This window comes from Ranitomeya variabilis, chromosome 1, assembly GCF_051348905.1.
Source record: "Ranitomeya variabilis isolate aRanVar5 chromosome 1, aRanVar5.hap1, whole genome shotgun sequence".
Classification (NCBI taxonomy): Eukaryota; Metazoa; Chordata; class Amphibia; order Anura; family Dendrobatidae; genus Ranitomeya; species Ranitomeya variabilis.
In genome coordinates this window covers 872,919,645-872,945,296 of record NC_135232.1, presented here as the reverse complement: position 1 = coordinate 872,945,296, position 25,652 = coordinate 872,919,645, and the positions used below count along the sequence as shown (strand labels likewise).

Sequence of the window (25,652 nt, the reverse complement as noted above, 5' to 3'; positions counted from 1 at the left end):
AAGGGATTAAAGAAGCCGCGGAAGCGGTGCCAATAGTTTTTTGTATGGCCCCCTCCTGCGCCTGCCCTATCGCCGTTGCCGTGTTATGCTGCCTGCGCGCGCACTCCTCTTTGAAAGTAATGGCGGGCTCAGGCGTGCCGGCGGCCGGGAGGCTCTGCCAGAACGCCGCCCGCCCGACGGCATTGCCCGGCTCCCTGCAGGGAGGGAGCCGCTCGCGGCCAATAGCGCCGCTAGCCAGTCGCTGCCCTCCCTGTTAATCTTATCCTTTACCGCCTCCTGGAGTGGGTCCATGGTGCCGGCAGCCCCACAAAGGTCCGGGTCCAAGTGAGGGGATCCGGAAAGAGCAGGGCGACTCGCCCGCCCCTATTCAAATGCGGCCACGCCTCCCGGCGGCACGGCCTATAGAAAACCCAGCGCCGTCACCCCGTGGGAGACCGGGGAGGAGCCATGTAGAGGCTCTGCAGTAAGGGGACAGCGGGCTACCGCAGTGTCCCACAGTTGGCGCTATATAAATAAAATTATTATTACTGTATATTGATGACGGTGGTGCAGTGGTTAGCACAGCAGCCTTGCAGCGCTGGAGTCCTGGGTTCAAACCCCACCAAGGACAACAACTGCAAAGAGTTTGTATGTTCTCTCCGTGTTTGTGTGGGTTTCCTCCCACATTCCAAAGACATACTGATAGGGAATATAGATTGTGAGCCCCATCGGGGACAGTGATGATAATGTGTGCAAACTGTAAAGCACTGTGGAATATGTTAGCACTATCTAAAAATAAAGATTATTATTATATATCAAGTTACTGCAGCTTCCAGTGACTGCAATGGGAACTATGGTTCCAAGAACAATCCATACTAATCATGACAATGGGGTTTCTAAGCCCTCATGGAGATATCTGACTTTTCCACATACAAGAAAAACGGACCGATTATTTTGATCAGTGTGTGGTCCGAGTGTCATCAGTTTTTCTTGTACATGGAAAAAATAAAAAGATTTCTCCATTCTGACAGTCCATGAAGATTGGCCCACACTCGGATGACATCTCAGTATAGTCTGATTTTGTCATGGACCCATTGACTTGCATTGCTGATTTGATCCGACACTTAGATCAAAGTCAGACGTTTCCAGTATTTTCTGTGGACTGCATGGTCCCCGAAATATCACGAACATGTAAATAGCCCCAAAGACTATCACAGGTGCAAGTGCTGTCAATGAAATCCACACTTATTAAAATCAGAAGTCTGAATGAGGTCTAAGGCTCATGAGGTCTAAGGCTATGTGCACATGCTGCGGATCCGATTGGCCGCTGCGGATCTGCAGCTGTTTTCCATGCGTTGTACAGTACCATGTAAACCTATAGAAAACAAAATCCGCAGTGCAAATGCTGTGGAAAAAAATGCACGGAAACGCTGCGTTGTTTATTCCGCAGCATGTCAATTCTTTGTGCAGAATCCGCAGCGGTTTACACCTGCTTCTCAATCGGAATCCGCAGGTGTAAAACCCCAGGTGAAATCCACAGAAAAACCAATGTAAATCCGTGGTAATTCCGCAGTGCGGATTTACCAAAATCAGTGCAGAAAGATCTGCACACCATTCCGCAACGTGTGCACATACCCTTGTCTCTTGTGTTAATGGAGCAGTAGTGCACCTTCGTTACCAATGCTACATTCACTTCAGGTGCAGTGCTCTCCATCAGTCCCACAGATTCTGAAAAGAGCGATGTTCGCACATGCGCACTACTGCTCCATTAACAGAGAGGATTCGGGAGCCAGTTCTCATAATAGGTGGGGGTCCGAGCAGTCAGAAATCCCCCAGATCATTCATTTATTTTCTGTCTTGTAAATAGATGAGAAAAGTTGTTTATGGGAATCTCCTTCTAAACTTTAAAGATATTAATTAATATTACCTCATGGACAGCTACTTGAAATATAAAAAAATAATGGTCAAAAAGCTTCAGATTGTGAAGGCCCAAAAAACAACAGAACAATGCACTGAATTCTACTAGTGATTGCTTTTCGTTCCTCACATTTATTTCCACACCCCCACTGACGCCAGTGTAGCAAACAATTCCTCATGCTGTGTTTCACTGCTTTTATTATGGGATGGGCCAGGCTGGCTTCCTGCTTTGTGTTACAGGTCTGACTTGCTTGAGTTTCACACAGTTTTTTTTTCCACAGAGTGGATCTCAGGTGTTATCACTGACAGACAGATACATGACCGCCAGGCATGACCTATCGAGTGCACAGGGCGAGCTGGAAGAACATCGTGGAGGGGCAAGACGGTATGGAAGATGACCAGATGGAAGTGGATGACCTGGAGTCTTTGGGGTAATGTAAAACAACCCACTCAGTGACTAGAGTAAAGCTTTGGATGTATGTGGAGATACATTTCGGCACTCATATGGTTGTGTACACACACTACACATTTATTAGCGGACGTGTCTGTACCACGCTAGAAAATTACTACTTGATAGTGGATGTGGTCCTTAAAGCCACATTTTTACACATCAGTTTTTATTCTCATCAACCACTGATGAAATAGTCCAGGTAATACAACACAGTAGCCGTACAAGGCAGATTTTATGCCGCTAATTACTGTGTAAAGAGGCTATCCAGGAATATAAGAAAGGTAACTAGACGCCCCTCCATTGCTCTTGAGGTCTTTCTATTTTGTAGCCAGTGACAATTTGTACAGAAGATCGTACAGGGTGTTTTGGTGATGATATCCCTCTGAGTGCTGCCCATGGTAGTGACAGAGGCACTGATTTAATGTCCTCCCCCCTTACCTCCAGGTCCTGACTGACAGGTTCTCCTGTATTATTGGGAATCAGGAGAAACCTGTCAATCGACATCTGGAGGCTAGATAAGGACGGGGGAGCCTACATACCATGATCAGTGCTATAGTTTCCTACATTTTACTATAGCCAAGGATTGTGCAAGCCAAAGGTTAAGCAATATCAGTGCAAAAGCAACATTATTCAGTTATTAGTTGTAATTTTAGAAAGGCTTGTCTCATAGTCAGCCATTTTACCTGAGCTTCTGGTTCACCTGTGATTACGGAAAACTTGAGATAAGTGAATCGTTCGTATTCCTTGGCCGCCGGACGAGAGCCTTGCCAACCAACTCCTGCCTGCCAGCTTCCAGGATACCTTTTCTGATTTGTAGGCCTGGTACGATGTTGTCATAAACTGCAACAATGATATCTCTCCTACAAATCGGAACATGAGCACACTTCTCTATAGTGACGGTGTCGCTTTTCTGATGTGTGCGATTTTCAAAAGTCTACTCTTCATGCAATCCATGCAATCTGATGGAGGTCTTGGTGACCAAAAATGTCAAATATGTGTGTATATATATATATATATATATATATATATATATATATATATATATATATATATATATATATATATATATATATATATATATATATATATAGGATTGCAATCAAAATGATATCTCTCATTGAACTGTAAAGGAGTGTTGTGGTACTTTCTGACTGGCAGGGAGGCGGCGGTTCACAGGGCTGGCATCTGGCGACCATGCAATATTGCGACCACGCAATACTGACGTGGCCACTGAGCCAGAGTCCTGCAATTTGATGTTGTCGTCTCTACTGAAGACATATCAATTCACGCACAAGACAATTACTACGGTATATGTTTTTAGTTTCATTGCTTATGGCCCCCGATTTCTCCATTTCAAACGTCTGTATTGCACCTATATGTGTTGTATGCGTGAAAAATAATGGATACAATACGTATCTATTATATTTTATAGTACTGATAGCATGTCCATTTTTTTCACAGTCCAGGCAAAACTCATGGAGACATGCCCATTTTCTTTCCAGTAGCATGGATGAAAAGGGCCAATACAAGCCTATGGGTCTGTGAAAACCCATGTTCAATCAGTGTACCATCACTGTGTTTAACCCCTTAACCCCCAAAGGTATTTTCGCTTTTGTTTTTTGCTCCCCTTCTTCCCAGAGCCATAACTTTTTTTTTTTTTTTGGTCAATATGGCCATGTGAGGGCTTGTTTTTTGCAGGATGAGTTGTACTTTTGAACGACACCATTGGTTTTAACATATTGTGTACTGAAAAAAAATTCCAAGTGTGGTGAAATTGCAAAAAAAATCCCACAGTTGCTTTTTGTTTTGCTTTTCTTGTAAGTTCACTAAATACTAAAACTGACCTGCCATTATGATTTTCCAGGTCAATACGAGTTCATAGACACCAAACATGTCCAGCTTCTTTTTTTTATCTAAGTGGTGAAAATAAATTCCAAACTTTGTTAAAAAAACAAAAAAAACTTGCGCCATTGTCCAATACCCGTAGTATCTCCATTTTTCGTGATATTGGTTTAGATGAGGGCTTATTTTTTGCGTGCTGAGCTGAGGTTTTTATTGATACTATTTTGGTGCAGATAAGATCTTTTGATCGCCTGTTATTGCATTTTAGTTCATTGTCGCGGCGAACAGAAAAACATAATTCTAGAGATTTAACTTTTTTTTCGCTATGCCGTTTAGTGATCAGGTTAATCCTTTTATTGTATTGATAGATCGGGTGATTCTGAAAGCGGCGATACCAAATATGTGTGTTTGTTTTGTATTATTGTTTTATTTTGAATGGGGCGAAAGGGGGGTGACTTGAACTTTTATATTTTTTTTTATATATTTTTAAAAACCTTTTTTTTTTTTTTTTTTTTTTTTTTTTTTTACTTTTGGCATGCTTCAATAGTCTCCATGGGAGGCTAGAAGCTGGCACAACCTGATCGACTCTGCTATCATGTGACGGGGTCACCGATGTGCGGATTCCCGGCGCGATTGCTGGAAGCGCATGTTAAATGCCGCTGTCAGAGTTTGGCAGTGGCATTTAACAGGTTAATAGACACAGGTGGATCGTGATTCCACCCACGGCTGTTCTGAGCACGTCAGCTGTTCAAAGCAGCCGACATGTGCAAGGAAAGATGTGGGCTCACCGCCGAAGCCCACATCAAAGGGAGGGAGTCCGACATTGGCATATTATTATGGTCGATGTCAGAAAGGGGTTAAACATAGATGTGTGAGTGAGGCCTTAGGATATGTGTCCACCTTCAGGATTGCATCAGGATTTGACGCAGGTAAAATGTGCACCAAATCTGCACCTGAGGTCACCTGCGTTTTTGATGCATTTTTCATGCGTTTTTCTAAATGCGGATTTGTGTGTTTTTGTAAGCTAAATAAAGATATACACAAAAAAAAGAATTGCGATGTAATTTCTTGTCCAACCTCTTCATTTACATACTCCATTGAAGAATGTTTACACACACAGTTAGATAGATAGCTATATCTATCGTATCTATCCATCTATCGTATCTATCCATCTATCGTATCTATCCATCTATCGTATCTATCCATCTATCGTATCTATCCATCTATCGTATCTATCCATCTATCGTATCTATCCATCGATATATAGATAGATAGCTAAATAGATAGATGGATCACACATGCGAGAAAACAGGGAACGCAGCAAAAAAACAAAAAGGCAACGTGTGAACATAGCCAAAGGGTGTTTTCGCTGCTTTTTAATGCAAATTAAAATCTGCGTTTTATGATACTAGGAAAAGAGATTTTAGAAGTCTCATGCAAATGATTTTTTTTTTTTTTCCTGACTGACTTTCAACACTGCATTTTTCAATTCCTTCAGCATTTTTTCAGTGTTTTTTTTTAAGCAATCAGAAAGTTTTTAGAGCATTTCTGGTGAATGTAACTGTAAGGGCTCTGTCACACTTGCAATGATATCGGATGAATGTAATCCGATTTAAAAAAAAAAAAAAAAAAGAAAAAAAAAAAGAAAAATCGGATTGCATTTGGACCACTGTTATTCAATGATTAATTGCATTTACTGAAAATACGTTCAGTAGACCAACATTTCGGATTTTAAAATCATTTTTCAAGCTGGTGTTATAAAGTATTCTAATTTACTGAGATAATGATTTTTGGGTTTTCATTGGCTGTAAGCCATAATCATCAATATTAACAGAAATTTACACCTGAATTAGGCTACTTTCACACTAGCGTCGTTTTGCATACATCGCAATGCGTCGTTTAGGAGAAGAAGAAAAAACGTTTTTTCCCCATAGACTTACATTAGCGACGCATTGCGACGTGTGGCTACACGTCGCATCCGTCGTGCGACGGATGCGTCATGTTTTAGCAGACCGTCGGCACAAAAAAAGTTACATGTAACGTTTTTTTGTGCGTCGAGTCCGCCATTTTCGACCGCGCATGCGCGGCCGAAACTCCACCCCCTCCTCCCCACTCATCACACTGGGCAGCGGATGTGTCGTAAGACTGCATCCGCTGCCCACGTTGTGAAATTAGCACACTGTCCATTGGTATGTCGGGCCGACGGTTTGCGACGGCCCGTACCGACGGACTAGTGTGAAAGTAGCCTAAGATCACTCTGTTTGTAATGACTCTATATAATATGAGTTTCACTTTTTGTATTGAAGAACTGAAATAAATGAACTTTGATGATCTTATTTTGTGAGAAACACCTGTGTATATATACTCTCCTTGATGCCTAGTCCTCCTATGCCCATGTCCACTGTAACAGAGTAAAAACATGAACAACCATATTCCTCACCTCTCCGACAACAACATACCTGTCTGTTGTGCACAGCGCTGTTCTTGTCCGACACAGAACAGACACTGCTGCCAGGGATTCAGAAGCCTCTGCTGACATTACGTGTGCAGAGCGGAGGCTTCTTTTACTGTCCGCTCTGTAGATGGTGTGGGACTTCTGGGGTCATTCTGATTCACAGCTGGATCCCCGATGCCTAACTGGGGGAGCCAGCTGTCAGTCAGAATGATGTCGGAAGTCCCAGCCCATGGTGTCAGCAGAGGCAGCTGAATCTCTGACAGGAGCGTCTGTGACTGCTCTGTGCCGGGGAAGAACTGTGTCGTGCACATCAGGCAGATAAGTTGCCTGTTTTTTTTGTTTTTTTTTAAAGTCCAAGATATCCCCTTTAAGATCCTTTTAAAGCTAATGCCTAAGTTGTGGGGAACAACCACCTAGGCACTAACAATAGACGGGAAAATATGGAGACACAAAATAATAGTCTTACCACCGGCATTTGTGGAATGGTCAAGAGGTTTAATGTTCTACATAGGTATTGTTTTGTCAACCACAGTGATAATGAGAAAGCTGTATTTGTATAGTACGTGGCTATAAACCCTGAAGGACTGGACGATGTTGAGTCTTCGTTCTTTCGTTTTGTTCCTCGTCTTTTTCAAAGAGCAATAAGCTTTATTTTTCCTCAACAAAGCCACATGACGGCTTTTTTTTGCAGGGTGAGTTGAAGTTTGGAATTACTGTATTTTGCGGATTTTAAGACGCATCGGATTTTAAGACGCACCCCAAATGTTGGGGAGAAAAATATGAGAAAAATTTTTTTTTAAAGGGAACCTGTCTCCCTCAAAATCGAGGGTGAGGTAAGGCCACCGGCATCAGGGGCTTTTCTGCAGCATTCTGTAATGCTGTAGATAAGCCCCCGATGTTACCTGAAAGATGAGAAAAAGAGGTTAGATTATACTCACCCAGGGGCGGTTCCGATGGGTGTCTCAGGTTCGCTCCGGCGCCTCCTATCTTCATTCCATGACGTCCTCTTCTGGTCTTCATGCCACGGCTCCTGTGCAGGCGTACTTTGTCTGTCCTGTTGAGGGCAGAGCAAAGTAACGCAGTGCGCAGGTGCTGGGCCTCTCTGACCTTTCCGGTGCCTGCGCACTGCAGTACTTTGCTCTGCCCTCAACAGGGCAGACAAAGTACGCCTGCGCCGGAGCCGTGGCGTGAAGACCAGAAGAGGACGTCATGGAATGAAGATAGGAGGCGCCGGAGCGGACCTGCGACGCCCATCGGAGCGGGACCGCCCCTGGGTGAGTATATTCTAATGTCTTATCGGGGTAACATTGGGGGCTTATCTACAGCATTCCAGAATGCTGTAGATAAGCCCCTGATGACAGTGAGCTTACCTCACCATCAATTTGGGGGTGACAGGTTCCCTTTAATAAAATGGTGGTGCTTCTTATAATCAATGCGTCTTATTGCTTACCGAGGGTGGTGGTTGCGGTGAAGCGGGGTCCCAGGGTCGCAGCTAGAGGAGTCAAAAGTGGAGCGTTCCTGCAGACTGGGATGAGGGGGGTGTTCGGATGTGCGCCACTGCGAGTGTCCAGTCTCAGCACTGAGATCTCATCTCCCAAGATCTTGGTGCCGAGATCTCCATCAGTGCATGTGCCGCCCCCGGCAGCCATTTTCCCGGAGTCCACCGCATAGTAAACCATGTAAGTGCAGGCTTCGGGCTTTCACAAAGAGTCAGCAGAGCCCCCGCACCACTGAACACTGGCAGCGGCGCAGATCCGAACACCCCCCTCATCCCAGCCTGCAGCAACGCTCCACTCCTCCAGCAGCGACCCTGGGACCCTGCTCCACCGCGGCCGTAAGGTATATCCACATTATAAGATGCAACCCCATTTTTCCCCCGAATTTTTTGGGAAAAAAGTGCATCTTATAATCCGAAAACTATGGTACCCCATTCACTTAATTATATAATGTCCTGAAAAATGGGGAAAAAAACAAGTTGGATGCGATGGTGAAAAAAAAATAATGCAATCCTGCCAATATTTTTGGGGTTTAGTTTTTATGGCGTTCATTGCGTGTTACAAAATGATCTGCCAATATGATGTTTTAGGCCAGTATGAATACAGCAATAGCAAACTTGTATAACGTTTTTTATTATTTTAGAGGTGTAAAAAAATTCTGAAGTTTGTAAAAAAAAAAAAAAAAAAAAAAAAAAGTTTTTTTATAAACAGTTTTTGAGACCCATTAATCAGCGTTGGACTGGGTTGGCAAAAGGCCCACCAGTAACATTGATTCTTGGGGCCCACTGTTCAGCTACGTGCAAAAAAAACAAACTGTCCCTAGTACACAAATGTACTTTTGCTTCTATGTAAGGCCAGTCTCACACGTCCAGATAATTCCGGTACCGGAGAAAACGGTACCAGAGTTATCCGTGTCCGTGTGCTCACGTGGCTCATCAGTGTCAGCCATGTGCCGCCTGAGGACCAGGAAACGAGAGATGAAAAATCAATTTTTTTTAATTTTTTTTTGTTAAAAATAAAGTTTGGGGGTCACCTCCCACCCCCGTGCGCCCGCAGGGAGGTGGAGCCGCATATTCATCACTGTAATGAGCGGTACCACGTGACCACTCACACAAGACAGGCTGCCGGCGCTGAGAGGAGGCATTGCGGGAGCTGGGTGAGTATTTCTCTGCAAGCGGGCGGGGGGGTGGGGAGGGGTGGGACCCGGGAGGTGACCCCAAACTTTATTTTGAACAAAAAAAACTTGATCTTTCATCCTTTCTCTCCTGCAAGCGCTGCTTTCAGCCAAGCGGACAGAAGGGACGAATGCCGGCTTCAGCACCACACGCAGGGGACAGCGCTTAACTGTAGCACTGTTTCTCCTGCGGCGGTACGTGCACACGGAGAAGAGTGCACACTGTTCTCCGTGTGCACGTGTGCGGGACACTTTGCGGACCGTGCTGCCGGAGAAAAACGGACATGTCTCCGTGTTTTGCACACGGATACACAGTCCGTGAAAACACACAGGCATGTGCATAGACCCATTCATTTGAATGGGTCTACGTGCGTCAGTGTCTCCGGTACGTGAGAAAACTGTCACTACACGTACCGGAGCCACTGACGTGTGAAACCGGCCTAATACTGACTTGGCTACCTTGTCTATACATTTTTCTGTAAATTGTGAATCAAGTGTAATAGCACTATTCATTAGCACTCCTTCATAGGGGCCTACCGGAGGATTCTCCTGTTTTCCTGTGGGCCAGTCAGAGCCTGCCCATAACCTTTTGACTTTTCCAGGAATGGAGCTGTAAGAGAGCTTAATACCATTTTTTACTTTTTGTTGCATTTTTCTTTTAGAGAGGCAGGACAACAGAAAAACAGCAACTTGTTTAGTATACAAGTGAATTTTATATTTTGATAGATTTTTAAGGCTGTGGAAATATTTTTTTTTTATTTATGTTTAAACTGTGAAAGTTTATTAAATTTTTTTATATATTTTTTTTATATTTATTTATTTTTGAGTACTTGGTCGGCATTTGGTTGCTTGTTCTGTATACTGCAATACAACATTATTGCAACATGTATTGTAAATGATGGGCTTCACAGGTAAATCAGGAGAGCATCCAGCAGACCCCAGCTTCACAACCCACTGGCACCCCGCTCGCAAGAGGCCAATGGGAGCCTGCGATCGATCCATTTACAGTATATCTCACTGATTTATGATTAAAAAGCAACAATAACAATCGGAACAGTTATACAGTCGGAATTTTCTTGTTGCTGTTTAACACAGCCAGCATTTGCTCCACACATGCGGAACCCATTGCAGACATGTTATGTCCAAATCCATCAAGAGGTTAAAAAATCCATTTAAAGGGAAGCTATTATCAGAGAATGACCTTGTTTAAATCAGTATTTTGTCAAAAGTATTTAAACAAAAAAATGAAAAAAAAATTTCGTCTCACTATGTTTAAAAAAAAGAATTTTTTTTTTTTTAGTGATTTAGCAATTTTCACACTGGCCACTGGGTCTTTTTTAAGGTACCTTCACACATAACGATTTCGTTAACAAGATCGTTAGCGGGATCGTTGCTACGTCTCCAAAAAGCGTGACATTGCAACGATATCGTTATGTGTGACAGCGACCAACGATCAGGCCCCTGCTGGGAGATCTTTGGTCGTACGGAGTGATCAGGAACTTTATTTCGTCGCTGATCACCCGCTGTCATCGCTGGATCAGCGTGTGTGACGCCGATCCAGCGATGTGTTCACTTGTAACCAGGGTAAATATCGGGTTACTAAGCGTAGGGCCGCGCTTAGTAACCCGATATTTACCCTGGTTACCATTGTAAAAGTAAAAAAAACCACTACATACTCACCTTCTGATGTCTGTCACGTCCCCCGCCGGCGGCTTCCCTGCACTGAATGTGTCAGCGCCGGCCGGCCGTAAAGCAGAGCACAGCGGTGATGTCCTTGAGACCTCTATGGTTACTGATGCCGGCCTGCTGTGAGTGCCCCCCTGTGGTCGGCGCCCATAGTACAACTGCATTCCTGCTGCATAGCAGCGATCTGATGATCGCTGCTATGTAGCAGAGCCGATCGAGTTGTGCCAGTTTCTAACCTCTCATGGAGGCTACTGAAGCATGGCAAAAGTAAAAAAAAAAAAAAAAATGCGAAAAAAAAATAAATATAAAAGTTTCGCCGCATTCAAAATAAATCAATAAAAAAAAAAATCAAACCTACACATATTTGGTATCCCCGTGTTCAGAATCGCCCGATCTATCAATAAAAAAAAGCATTAACCTGATCACTAAACGGCGTAGCGAGAAAAAAATTTTAAACTCCAGAATTACGTTTTTTTGGTCGCTGCGACATTGCATTAAAATGGAATAACGGGCGATCAAAAGAACATATCTGCACCAATATGCTATCATTAAAAACGCCAGCTCAGCACGCAAAAAAATAAGCCCTCACCCGACCCCAGATCATGAAAAATGGAAACGCTACGGGTATTGGAAAATGGCGCAATTTTTTTTTTTTTTTTTAAGCACACTTTGGAATTTGTTTTCCTCACTTAGATAAAAGAGAACCTAGACATGTTAGGTGTCTATGAACTCGTAATGACCTGGAGAATCATAATCGCAGGTTAGTTTTAGCATTTAGTGAACCTAGTAAAAAAGCCAATCAAAAAACAAGTGTGGGATTGCACTTTTTTTGCAATTTCACCGCACTTGGAATTTTTTTCCTGTTTTCTAGTACACGACATGCTAAAACCAATGATGTCGTTCAAAAGTACAACTTGTTTTGCAAAAAATAAGCCCTCACATGGCCATATTGATGGAAAAATAAAAAAGTTATGGCTCTGGGAAGAAGGGGAGAAAAAAAAGAACACGGAAAAATGGAAAATCCCGAAGGTCATGAAAGGGTTAACCCCTCCAGAGTTTATGAACCCTGAAGCAGATAAAAAAAATAAATAAATTGTCGTAAGACAGCTCTGTGTACATGTACAAAAATAGGTCTTGGAGGCTTACCAAGAAAGGGAGGCTGAAATGCACCTTGTAAAAGTAAGGTGTTTGGGCATTTCCACCAGGACAGAAGAGTAAGTAATGAAGGCATCTGAGCCAAAGAAGTAATCTCACTGCAACTAGACACTCAAGAGTTAAAATCTTCAGTTGCACTGTAAAAAATACTGGGGTAGCACATGGTTGAGAACCTGGCACAACACATAAAGGGGTATCTTGTTTTGAGTCGTCTTGGGCAGCAGGAAGCAGTTTTAAAGGGAACCTGTCACCCCCAAAATGGCTGGTGAGGTAAGCTCACCGGCATCAGGGGCTTATCTACAGCATTCAGTAATGCTGTAGATAAGCCCCCGATGTTACCTGAAAGAGGAGAAAAAGACGTTCGATTATACTCACCCAGGGGCGGTCCCGGTCCGGTCGGATGGGTGTCTCCGGTCCGCTCCGGCGCCTCCCATCTTCATTCCATGACGTCCTCTTTGGGTCTTTACGCCGCAGCTCCGGGCAAGGCGTCATTTGCCTGCCCTGTTGAGGGCAGAGCAAAGTACTGCAGTGCGCAGGCGCCGGGAAAGGTCAGAGAGGCCCGGCGCCTGCGCACTGCAGTACTTTGCTCTGTCCATGATGCTGTGATCAGGGATATGAAAATGTTTGACCACAGGTAGATCTATTCTTTATTCTTTTATTGTGTGGCGGTGAGAATTCATTCTTGTTCTAAGCTTTTGCCCTGTCTCCCCCACATACAGACCCCCAGCTGGACATTTGGTACATATTAAGTACACCACATTAGATGTGATGCAGCTGAAAGTACCTGGGATCCTGTAGTTCTGATGTGAGTTGGGGATCTTTATCTTGTCTGTGGTCATTATAAATGGACAGGTTTTATATATTTTTTTCTGGTTGCAAGGAAAGGTTCCTGTAGCTATTGGAGAGGACAGGGAGCTTCTGACAATGATGTTTCTTAGATTTAGGGGATGCCTAAAGCACAGAAATGGGGTGGTCTGGAAATATGGATTGTAATCGGGCATCTTTTTGTAGTAAAAGTTTGGATTGTAGGTTGAGGTAGGTAGCTAGAGGTACCCGGTTGCTTTCTTCTTTTAGTGGCACAAATTTCTGTTCACATTTGAAAGTTTGGCCACTAAGCATAAACTGTGATTAATGAAAATGTTTCTTTGGAATTGCAGAAGTGTTTAAGGGGCTCCCAAAAAGTTCTCTTTTTAAAAAGCTAATGTTAACCGGAAATGTGAAGGCGATTTATAGTGCCATTTACCGCAACCCCATCTGTGCCATTATACAAATCTACACCTGGAGTGTGCTCCTCATGTGTGACATTTCTTGAAGAAGTGATACCAATCTGTAAAGCAATTATTCAGGAATAAATAAACCAACTGCAACCAGGAAGTTGTGATGTGAAGATTTTTTTTTTTTTTTTTTTAGGTCACTCTCATAATGAAGTCCTCCTTTAGCTTCCCTTACTTTTTGTCATTGCTTTTAATTAATAATAATAATAATCTATTTATATAGCGCCAACATATTCCGCAGCGCTTTACAGTTTAACAGTTTCAAACACAACAGTCATAGGTAACAACGTTAACAATACAGTAATAAAGCAAAATAACACAAAATAAGACGACCCTGCTCGTGAGAGCTTACAATCTACAATGAGGTGGGGGAGATACAAAGTACAGGTGTGTATTTACAATGATGTATTTACAATGATGGTCCTGCCATCTTCAGGGGGTGGGGGGTAGATGGAAGTAGTGAATGGGCTACACACGCACAAAAACATAAAATGAGTTTGATTAGGGAACATGATAGGCCGCTCTGAACAAATGTGTTTTGAGGGAGCGCCTAAAACTGTGTAAATTGTGGATGGTCCTAATATCTTGTGGTAGAGCATTCCAGAGGATTGGCGCAGCACGGGAGAAGTCTTGGAGTCGGGAGTGAGAGGTACGGATTAGTGCAGAGGTTAGTCGAGAGTCGTTTGCAGAGCGCAGAGGTCGGTTAGGCCGAAATGAGGGAGGAGATGTAAGGGGGTGCTGCACTGTGGAGAGCTTTGTGGGTGAGAACAAGTACTTTGAATTGTATCCTGTAATGAATGGGCAGCCAGTATAACGACTGGCGAAGAGCGGACACGTCTGAATAGCGATTAGCCAGATGGAGGACCCTAGCTGCCGCATTAAGAATAGACTGGAGAGGGGAAAGTCGCGTGAGGGGGAGGCCAATTAATAGAGCATTGCAGTAGTCCAGGCGGGAGTGGATTAGGGCGACAGTGAGGGTTTTTGTTGTTTCCATGGTGAGAAAAGGGCGGATTCTAGAGATGTTCTTTACAAAGTAAGAGACGATAACCTCCTAATTAACCTTTTGACGAAAGCTTCTTCTGATTATATATCTACTTGTGTTAATAATATTTGTTTAAAGGGTTTCACCATGTTTTATATACATCAAGTTTAACGTTCTAATATACTATGTGTTTAATTTCTTAACCCCTGATAGACTCACAATTCCACCACTCATTGTATCTTTCTTTTTTGCTAAAGTAATTTTTATTAAGGGTTTCTACTATATAATTGTCTAAGGGGTACTTCCGTCTTCCTGTCTGTCTGTCCTTCTGTCTGTCACGGATATTCATTGGTCGCGGCCTCTGTCTGTCATGGAATCCAAGTCGCTGATTGGTCTCGGCAGCTGCCTGTCATGGCTGCCGCGACCAATCAGCAACGGGCACAGTCCGATTAGTCCCTCCCCTACTCCCCTGCAGTCACTGCCCGGCGCCCGCTCCATAATCCCCTTCCCCTCCAGTCACCGCTCACACAGGGTTAATGGCAGCGGTAACGGGCCGCGGTGTAACGCACTCCATTACCGCTGCTATTAACCCTTTTTGTCCCCAACTATTTACTATTGATGCTGCCTATGCAGAATCAATAGTAAAAATGTCATGTTAAAAATAATAAAAAAATTAAGAAAAACTGCTATACTCACCATCTGCCACCTTTTGCGCTCCTCGCGACGCTACGGTGACCGCTCCATGAAAGCGGCAGGTTCTGGTCCCAATGATGGTACGCCAGAAGGACCTTCCATGACGTCACGGTCATGTGACCGCGACGTCCTCACACCCTGGGACCGGAAGCTGCCGCCTGCGGTCGTCACGGTGATGTGACTGCGACGTCATCACAGGTCCTGCGCGAGAAGGACCTGCCATGACGTCACGGTCATGTGACTGCGACGTCATCACACCCTGGGACCGGAAGCTGACGCCTGCACAGGACCAGGATTTCAACGGGCCTTCGGAGGGTGAGTATATGTTTATTTTTTATTTTAACTCTGTATACTCTGTCGCTGTGCAATATACTACGTGGCTGGGCAATATACTACGTGGCTGGGCAATATACTACGTGGCTGGGCAATATACTACGTGGACATGCATATTCTAGAATACCCGATGCGTTAGAATCGGGCCACCATCTAGTTTTTTACATAATGGGTAAGGGGAAAACAAAAGAGAGTAATCAAAGTCATTCCAAAGTAGTTATATCAAAGTAATAACAAAACTTGTTAATCCGGCTGTCTAAACATTTATTATCCTTCCTTTCCCTCCTTTAGAGGATAGATGGGAGAGGAACAGGTAAAAAAGGGGTAAAGGAAAGGAATATGGAGGGTAAGGCTAGGTTCACATTGCGTTAGGGCAATCCGTTTAGCGCTAGCGGATTGCGCTAACGCAATGTTTATTTAGGGGCCGCGTTCAGGGGTCGCGTTAACGTCCCCGCTCTCGCAGATCCCCGATCTGCGAGAGCGGGGAACGGACCTCGGGCGCGCCGCGGACGCTGCAAGCAGCGTCCGAGGCGCGTCACAGAAGAACGGCACATCACTAGCGCGAGCCGAAAAAGGCACGCGCTAGTGATGCGCTGCAGGCGAAATTTACATTGCTGTCAATGGGTGCGCTAACGGACCCGTTGCACGGCGTTAATTGCGACATTTTCGCCGTGCAACGCTGTCCGTTAGAAAAATTGGGGGGACAAAGATAATCTGAAACATAATATAAATTATGAGTGAGTATAAATTAACACACAGAATGCACACTGACTAAATATCAAGTTTTAGCACGTCAAGTTGTTTGGATAGGAAGGGTAAGTTGACCTCCCTCTCGACTATCTAGCAACATATTTAGGAAGAGAGTTGTTTTTTTTTCAAAGCAAACGCTAATTTGAAGAAGCTGTGGGCAGAGAATTTACTAATAAGATCATTTATAGTTGGAATGTTGTTTTCCATTTAGCACCACACTCATTGTTTTGCGATCCATTTTTGGATTCGTGGCAGTTCTATTTCCGCTATGATTTAAATGAAGCTTTTTTTTTTCCTTTCAGGATCAGCGGGAGTGAATATCAGTTTCCCTCGCTGGCAATCTGTTGTAACTGCAGTGTTGTTAGGTCAGTTGATTTGGGTGGTGACCACTCCCACCATCCTTTAAATGGTCACCTGATGCATCAGCTGACTGGCTTTGATAGAGCAATCTACAGTGACCAAACCTGGAGGCTAGCGTCCCTTGTCAGCCAATGCAGTGTGTGCGGTGACGGCGAGGGATGAGGTTCATGATGGTGGTGGGGAAGGACCCACTTAGGGCATTAGGGGAAAGCAGGGTCAGGCTTCATCTTTCAAGGGACAGTCAGATGCGCTTATCCATCATGACACCACCAGCAGTGCTGAAGACACGTTGAGAGGATGCTGGCTGCCGGGTATAACAAAACTCCAAGGTATGACAGGCCAGCTCAGGCCACTCTACCATTTTTGAAGATCAAAATGTAAAAGGGTCCAAACCCCCCTGATGACATTGATATTGAGCTCCAGATACTCCTGCATCATCCTCTCCAGTCATTCACAAACACTTGTATTCTGCTAGTCTAAAAAATATGTTAAACAACTCACAGAAATTGCTTATGCCACTTACAGTATGCTGCTGCTGCTGCTATTGATTTGGCCATGATGCCTTGATGTTCCCGGGGTTGGATGTCTAGAACTGGGGTGCACACTGTGTACATCACTGCTGTTTTGGGGAAAACCACTCTTAAGATTGTCTACCAGCGTGTTTTGATAGTCCAGCATGCGCGCATCCCTTTCCGGGGGGAAAGCATCTGGCTAAATTTACTCTTGTACCGTGGATCTAATAGAGTGACAACCCAGTATTCAGCACTATTTCTAACCATAAGAACACGGGCATCGTTTTGAAGATAGTGCAGCAAAAAGGCGCTCATATGTCGGGCGCCTCCATGAGGTCCAAGTCCATGGTGTGTTGGTGTAACACTCAAGGTTGCTTCCTCCATCTCCTACTGCTAACCATAGACAACAGAGAGCAGATCATTATCCTCTTCATTTTCTGACTGTTGCGCATCCATCACCTTGTCCTCCTCAATTTATTTGCTCCCACATCTTAACTAACAGTTTTAGTACCATGAGGCCCCCTGGATCCCTGTAAACCACCCTCCCAATGACAGTCCGGAAATTTGAGATATTGTTATCCCTTCAGCATCCTCCTCTGCTTCCAACTCTACCTCTGGGACTATCACCTCCTCACTCAGACTATTCAAAGTGTACTCTATCATGGAGATGACCGGAATAGTGATGCTGATGACGCCATTGTCAGCGCTAACGATCCTGGTAGCCATTTCAGAACTGTAAAGAAGGGTGCAGAGGTCCTTCACCTTTCCCACTCTACAAGCGTGATTTGCACCACATTCGGACTGCGTTGGCCCAGGCTATGCACCATATGGCACCAAGGCTCCAACATGTGCAGAGTGGAATTCCACAGTGTCAGTACATCGCTAATCAAATGGTTAACTGGTGGGCTGAAAGACCTCTGTAATGATGCAAGTTGAAGACCTGTGGGGTGCGATTGTTTGAAGTGAGCACACAGCGACTGTGCTTTCTGCAGCAGTGCATCAAGGCTGGGATAGTGGAGGAGAAATTGCGGTACCACCAGTTTGTGGACGTGAGCTATGCAAGGCACATGTGTGAGGTTGCCATAACGTAGGGCCGCCACCACATTTGCACTGCTATCTCACACGGCCTTCCCTGGCTCCAGGTTTAGTGGAGACAGCCATTGCTCTAACTCAGCCTGGATACCTGTGCACAGGTATCTGTCTTGAACAGTGTGACTGTGATCGCCACAGCATATTAATTTAAACACTGCCTGATTGCAGTGAGCCTTGGCTGCGCAGTATGGAGGAAGGGGATATTCTATCTGCAATGTTGGAATGTGTGTCTGATTAAAGGAGAGGTTGATGGCACAGGTGGAGGCCCTAGAGAGGAGGAGGAGGAGGCAGAAGAAGTGATGGATACAGAGGTTTGTCCCTCAAGCCTTGGGGATCCAAAGACTTGTGGAGCACCCCCTTGACCACCTGCCACCTGGACGTCAGCCCTGAAAAAAACTCTATGTGAACATAAACTAAGAGTAACAAAATTTATGATTTTTTTTTTTGCAAAAGGCAGATAGTGATGCGTTTTCACTTGGAAATTTTGCTATGATAAAAGTATATATCTGTAATACAATGGTTTAATGCATAACAAAAGAATGTCCTTTTAACATATATTTGACTGGTATATCTTTTATATATTGAAACACCCAGTTAATTATGCATTTAATGGCAATTAAAAAAATAAATTAATAAAAGCAGAGTACCTCTTCTGAATGGCAGTCTATGGCAAATATAAGCACCGTCTGGACATCTGCCAATGTAAACGGTGAATAAAGAATGTTTTTAGCATTATGGTGTCCATACACATTAGTGGAACCACTTTTGGCAACACTAACCTACCATGGGGTGGTTTGGAGTATAAAGATAGAAAGACGAACTAGGTATGCTTATTCCCCATGGGAGACAAGTGTATTCCCGTCTCCATACTGAAAACGCGTGTGTGGGGAGTCTTTTTGGTGAATGAAAACCTAACCGACATCTATTGGAGGTATATATGTACCAGTAGACTTAATTTGCTCTCTGCATTCATACTCGTGCTTTGCTTCACTATAAGGGGATTTTTTCTACAGGACAATATATTTTTTTTTTACATACATTGAAAAGAATTGACGTACACATCAAAGGAAGCCCCTTTCCTCTACGCACTTCTATACAGACAGAGGTATACCAGTGTTATACAGTATAAAGTCAGACCATGAGGGTCTTTCATTTATAAATAGATGCGTTACATATTACTCAGTTTCCATACTACTAAGGGAGCTATGATGATAGTTGAGGGTTATGTCATTTCTAGATGTAACTTAGAAGTTGATTCTGTCTGAGATTATAGAATGAGTATATTACTGTAGTGTTGGGTATATGTACTGCTGGGTGATGGTGTGATGACCTACTGCTAGCCAGGAAGAGCAGGTCACACTTGGCGCTAGCCGAGTATACTCTTTATCCGCCTCCCGTTCCTGGCAAGAGGGAACTTTAGCAGAGCTCTTCTCAGGCATCGAGCAGCTGGTGACCGTGTGGTGGGCCACTATGGAGGTGCCAGCTGGAGCATGTAGTCCCAATGGCAGCAGATCATGATGTCACTGTAGTTGAAGTGGGTCGCTTGCCCCTCTCAACAGCTCCCTCTTGTCCACAACAATTGTCAATAGTGGGAGTTGGCACTTGTGGATGGTATAGGACCCCCTGTGGGCACTTCTGTAGCGGTGGTGTCTGGGTGCAGGTTTTGGAGCGCCCGTGGTGTTTGTGCAATCTCAAACAGCCAGACACGCAGGTGAACTTGTAAACCTAACAATTTTACTGACAGAGCTAACGGGGTACAGTCTTAAAAGCAAAGTTCACAGTATATTGTGAATATGAAAGTAATGGTTCTCTCCTCATGAGACAAGCAAGGTTATGGCCTCTCCTGGTGGCTGGAGCAGAGTTCTCTTCACTTGCTATTGGAGTAAAAGCAATGCGCAGTCCAAGGAATATTACACTGCTGGAGGGACCTTCACAGATTGGCTCTCCATGGAAACACAAAGTGTAGAAGTACTCACAGTTTTGAGCCTATCGTTCCCTTTCGCAGGGGGTAGGTTAAACAAAGTCTGTGGCGTGGCAGCCACGTGGGTCTGGCTAGTAGCAAACAGGATGGCCAGCATGCAGGAGAGCACATGTGCTGCTTATCTCTCCTGACTGGATGAGGCTTCAATCCTTTGTGCGGGAGATTATGTGGAGAAAAATGTCCCCCAGCATGGACTGGCATGGAAACTATACTGGGAGCAGTAGTGTCTGCTTCCTCTGCCTTCCTAGGCTGCTTGAACCAAACTCAACTGGAAGTTACCTCGGGAAGTGTGAGAGACCTGAGCTGGGAAGTTCCTCCCAGCCGTTTCTATGGCAGCTTGCGAGGAAAATAATCACTTGACTTTCATATGAATCGTTGGTAGACAATGCAATGTATTACATCTCCTAACTCACAGTGCCCAAACTAATTCTGATATACTGGAACAAATCTACTGCCACACGACAACTGTCTCATTCAGCAGCAGTAGAACGGGTACTGGGATACCACAACTGGACAAACAGCAGACCTGGCAAACGCACCAGAACCAAGAAACCACAGTGCAACTGCAGGAACTAAGGTGAAAAATTATAAACCAAGCACAGGCACCAAAGCATGGGCCTCCTCAGAAATTATTATTTATTGTTATAGCGCCCGTTATTCCATGGTCCTTTACATGTGGGGAGGGGTATACATAATAAAAACAAGTACAGTAATCATGAACAATACAAGTCACCAACTGGTACAGGAGGAGAGAGGACCCTGCCCATGAGGATGCACAGTCTACAAGATATATATAGCTCATTCAATGAATGATGTATCAGATAACTGTTCTTCACTGTGGTGTGACTGTACTTTAAACTGTTGTTTAAATTTTTGTTTCATACACCCACGAAAAGGTAATATCAGAGAATTCTGCTTCTTTCACCTCCTGGACTGAACTTACTTTCAATTCATGGGTAAAATCTGTATTCAGTAAAGTCAGCCTTCCCATCACTGAGACAGGAGATGACTGTTGGTGCTTTTAAAATTGATGAGCTAGAGACAGACAAATTTCCTTTGCAAGTTCTCTTGAAACAACAAGATACAGTTCATCCGCTGTCCTCTCTTTTCTCCTAATGTCTGCAATGGCGCACAGATCAGATCTCCTCTCTTTCGTGGATTTATCAATCCTTCAGCACTATGTGAGGCCTCACAGGGTTCTCTGTATTCGCAGAGTTCGTGGGGTTTTCCCACAATCCTGTATGAGTTTTGTTAATCCGCTCATCCCTGGTAGGATGTAGAGTATTTTTAGTCTCTACCGAGAGCCTGCACTGGAACTAATAAGTCCTCTGCTTTGATATGGATACGTGACCTTTAACTGTTAATTAACCTGGGTTTTACAAACCCACTTTTTGCCAATAAATATTTTAACAGTGGGTCTTTGACATTTAAACCTGTAATGTATTAGTTGTAGTTGTGTATGTTGTATAAAGATTAAATATGAAAACTACAGGAACATTAGGAAGACCAGTCCCCGTTTTACACTGGAGCACAATTATACTTCTTTAATGGTAGCCGAAAACAAGCATAAGGGTATGTGTCCACGTTCAGGATTGCATCAGGATTTGGTCAGGATTTTTCATCAGTATTTGTAAGCCAAAACCAGGAGTGGAACAATTAGAGGAAAAGTATAATAGAAACATATGCTCCACTTAAGCATTTATCACCCACTCCTGGTTTTGGCTTACAAATACTGATGTAAAATCCTGACCAAATCCTGATGCAATCCTGAACGTGGACACATACCCTAAGAAGCGAGGCGGTGGATGATCATACAATCCATCATTGGGATGATTCTTATTGCATGCTACATTAGAAGGAATCATTCTGAGTCAGATTACTAGGATTTATTACTTTGTTTGTAACACGTAACCTGAAATTCTGATCATTTTAATATGTCTATACTCAAGTATAAGCCGAGGCACCTAATTTTGCCACGGAAAACTGGGTAAGCTTATTGACTCGAGTATAAGACGGGTATGTATTGTCCCCTCATCCCTATCCCGCTATGCATGGCTCCCCCTGTCCCATCCTTGTATGCATGGCTCGGCTACCGCGGTCCCATCCTTGTATGCATGGCTCGGCTACCGCGGTCCCATCCTTGTATGCATGGCTCGGCTACCCCGGTCCCATCCTTGTATGCATGGCTCGGCTCCCCCGGTCCCATCCTTGTATAGTGGGCTCCCCTGGTCCCATCCTTGTATTCTCGGCTCCCCTGGTCCCATCCTTGTATGCATGGCTCGGCTCCCCCGATCCCATCCTTGTATGCGTGGCTCACCCGGTCTCATCCTTGTATGTGCGGCTACCCTGGTCCCATCCTTGTATGCTCAGCTCCCTCGGTCCCATCCTTCTATGCATGGCTCCCCCGTCATACTCGCCCTTCCTGCTCTGTCACTGAATGTCCCTGCATCTCCATTGTCCCGGCGCGGCAGTTCTTCCTGTGCTTAGCGGAGTCACGTCCATATTCATGACCTTAATGAGCGGTGCCACTTGACCTGAGCAGGAAAGAGCTGCCGGCGCAGGGTCAGAGATGCAGGGATGGAGATGCAGCGACGGAGGGCGAGTATTGATGTCTTCTGGAAGCCGGCTGCTGCAGCTGTCACTGTGCTACAGCCGCCGACTCCCCTCTCCCCCTTCCCCGCCGTCTTTCTGGACCATGACTCGTGTATAAGCTGAGGGGGCGTTTTCAGCACACAAAAAATGTGCTGAAATTCTCGGCTTATACATGAGTATATACGGTAATGTATTAAAAGGCTTTTCTTTAAGCATTGAAAGGGTGCTGAGACTCCAACACCCACCGTCATCTGACTGAGACCATGTCACGTCCTCTGTTTACAAAGCACAGCACCTTACATTGGGTAGTGGCTATACATGGTATTGCACAGACAGAGCTTTAGAGAGCTCTAATTTCAGGAATAACTAATACAAAATGTACAGTACTCAGCCTGGTGAACAATGACAAGGACGTGGCTTTCACTGGAGTGTAGTAGTCCCTTCTAGAGATGAGAGGCTCAATCCATGCGAATTCAAACACTTTGCAGGTTCACAATTCGCCTAAAAAGAAAAATGTATTTCAGTACATATTAGATACATGCAGCGCACACACTGCTCACATTCACACATGCAGCACACACACTGCTCACATTCACACATGCAGCACACACACTGCTCACATTCACACATGCAGCACACACACTGCTCACATTCACACATGCAGCACACACACTGCTCACATTCACACATGCAGCACACACACTGCTCACATTCACACATGCAGCACACACACTGCTCACATTCACACATGCAGCACACACACTGCTCACATTCACACATGCAGCACACACACTGCTCACATTCACACATGCAGCACACACACTGCTCACATTCACACATGCAGCACACAGTGCTCACATTCAGACACATGCAGCACACAGTGCTCACATTCAGACACATGCAGCACACACAGTGCTCACATTCACACATGCAGCACACAGTGCTCACATTCAGACACATGCAGCACACACAGTGCTCACATTCAGACACATGCAGCGCACACAGTGCTCACATTCAGACACATGCAGCACACAGTGCTCACATTCAGACACATGCAGCGCACACAGTGCTCACATTCAGACACATGCAGTGCATACACAGTGCTCACATTCAGACACATGCAGTGCATACACAGTGCTCACATTCAGACACGTGCAGCGCACACAGTGCTCACATTCAGGCACGTGCAGCGCACACACTGCTCACATTCAGACACGTGCAGCGCACACAGTGCTCACATTCAGATACGTGCAGTGCATACACAGTGCTCACATTCAGGCACGTGCAGCGCACACAGTGCTCACATTCAGGCACGTGCAGCGCACACACTGCTCACATTCAGACACGTGCAGCGCACACAGTGCTCACATTCAGATACATGCAGTGCACACACAGTGCTCACATTCAGACACATGCAGTGCATACACAGTGCTCACATTCAGGCACGTGCAGCGCACACAGTGCTCACATTCAGACACGTGCAGCGCACACAGTGCTCACATTCAGATACATGCAGTGCACACACAGTGCTCACATTCAGGCACATGCAGCACACTACATAGTTTTGTTCGAATGTCCATTTGGGAGTTTTTAAGAACAGACAAACTGAATTCATGTCCAAAAGGTGTGCTACACACACCTACAATTCACTGCATGGCTCTGTTCACATGTGCACTCATACATCCTGTTTGCTTTTCCTGTAATGGAACAGAAGAAACAGACAAAGAAAAGCACTCCGTGTACTTATTAACTAAGTGAATTAGAACAATGCGAGAGCTGCTCACCTAAAGGCTAAAGGAAATCCAGGCAGGTGTTTTCTTATACTGTTGTGCAGGCCTCTGCCCTGATGGTATGTGAAACAACACCGTGAGCACAGCTAAAAAATTGTGCTATAGTTAGGCTCCCACGCCATTTTCTTAATCAACATAAAACTTAGCACTCAACTTGGGATGCTTGAACAGAAGAATTTATTTTGCAGTATACTCAAAACGTTTCGGTTCAACATGAACCTTCTTCAGTTACGTATACGGAATTCATGTGATGAATGAGCCCGGAAGTCAGTGGGCCAAAATAAATCTATGAAGGGGGAAATACAGCCGTGGTATACAGAGAGAGGTACTTTAGGAGAACGTGGGGTAGGCGTGCATACCGCCAGACGCGGAGTCCACCGCTGGTCTCCTGCGGCATAGGCAGCATCAATAGTAAAAAGTTGGTCACACTTGTCAAAAGCGGTGACAGATGTGGAAATGCTGCAGGCATAACACGTGATGATGTAGCGCTACGTCATCTCCGGTCATTGCCGTAAGGCATTCTTATTTTTAACATTAAATGTTTTTACTATTGATGCTGCATAGGCAGCATCAATAGTAAAAAGTTGGTCACACAGAGGGTTAATGGCAGCGTTAACGGACTGCCTTACACCTCGTTATGCCACGGTGTAAGGCAGTCCGGTTAACGCTATGTGGGCGCTGTCTGGGAGTGAGTATGGAGGAGGTACTGACTGCAGGGGAGTAGGGAGGGGCCAATTTGCGGCCGGACCGTGCCCGTCGCTCGGGCCGCAACCAATCAGCAATGCGGGATTTCCGTGACGGACAGACAAACAGATGGAAGTGACCCTTAGACAATTATATAGTAGATGTGACGGTCAGTTTTTTTGATCTTTTCCAACATCATGCTGCTCTCGTAAGGTAGTAAAAACCTGGTGACAGGTTCCCTTTAAGTCATTGCATGTAGGATAGCTGTGGAGACACCATCACGTGTTTCTCAACGCAAGCAGTGAATAGCCAGACCTTTCCCTGGGAAGGAACAACCACGGGAAGGGCAGCATCCAATAAAGGAAAACATCCAATACAGGAAAACCACCTATGCCAAGCATGGTATCCATCCACAGACAGCTGTTTCGGGGGGTTTGCCCCTCATCAGTGTGGA

At 44.7% G+C, this 25,652-nt stretch overlaps 1 protein-coding gene across 2 annotated transcripts in view; it reads left to right on the top strand.

Annotated features, from left to right (window-relative positions):
* The first annotated feature begins 1,666 nt into the window (after window positions 1-1,666).
* DAPP1 (dual adaptor of phosphotyrosine and 3-phosphoinositides 1) overlaps window positions 1,667-25,652 on the top strand; it is a 114,687-nt gene continuing 90,701 nt past the window's right edge. The window contains exons 1-2 of one of the 2 annotated variants that reach the window (XM_077277579.1): window positions 1,667-1,784; window positions 2,178-2,327. In XM_077277579.1, the coding sequence (XP_077133694.1) occupies window positions 2,227-2,327 (101 nt within the window). In that variant the 5' untranslated portion in view covers window positions 1,667-1,784; window positions 2,178-2,226. Of the gene's footprint in view, window positions 1,785-2,105; window positions 2,328-25,652 lie in introns of those variants that run through there. The other variant, XM_077277585.1, reaches the window with a different exon arrangement.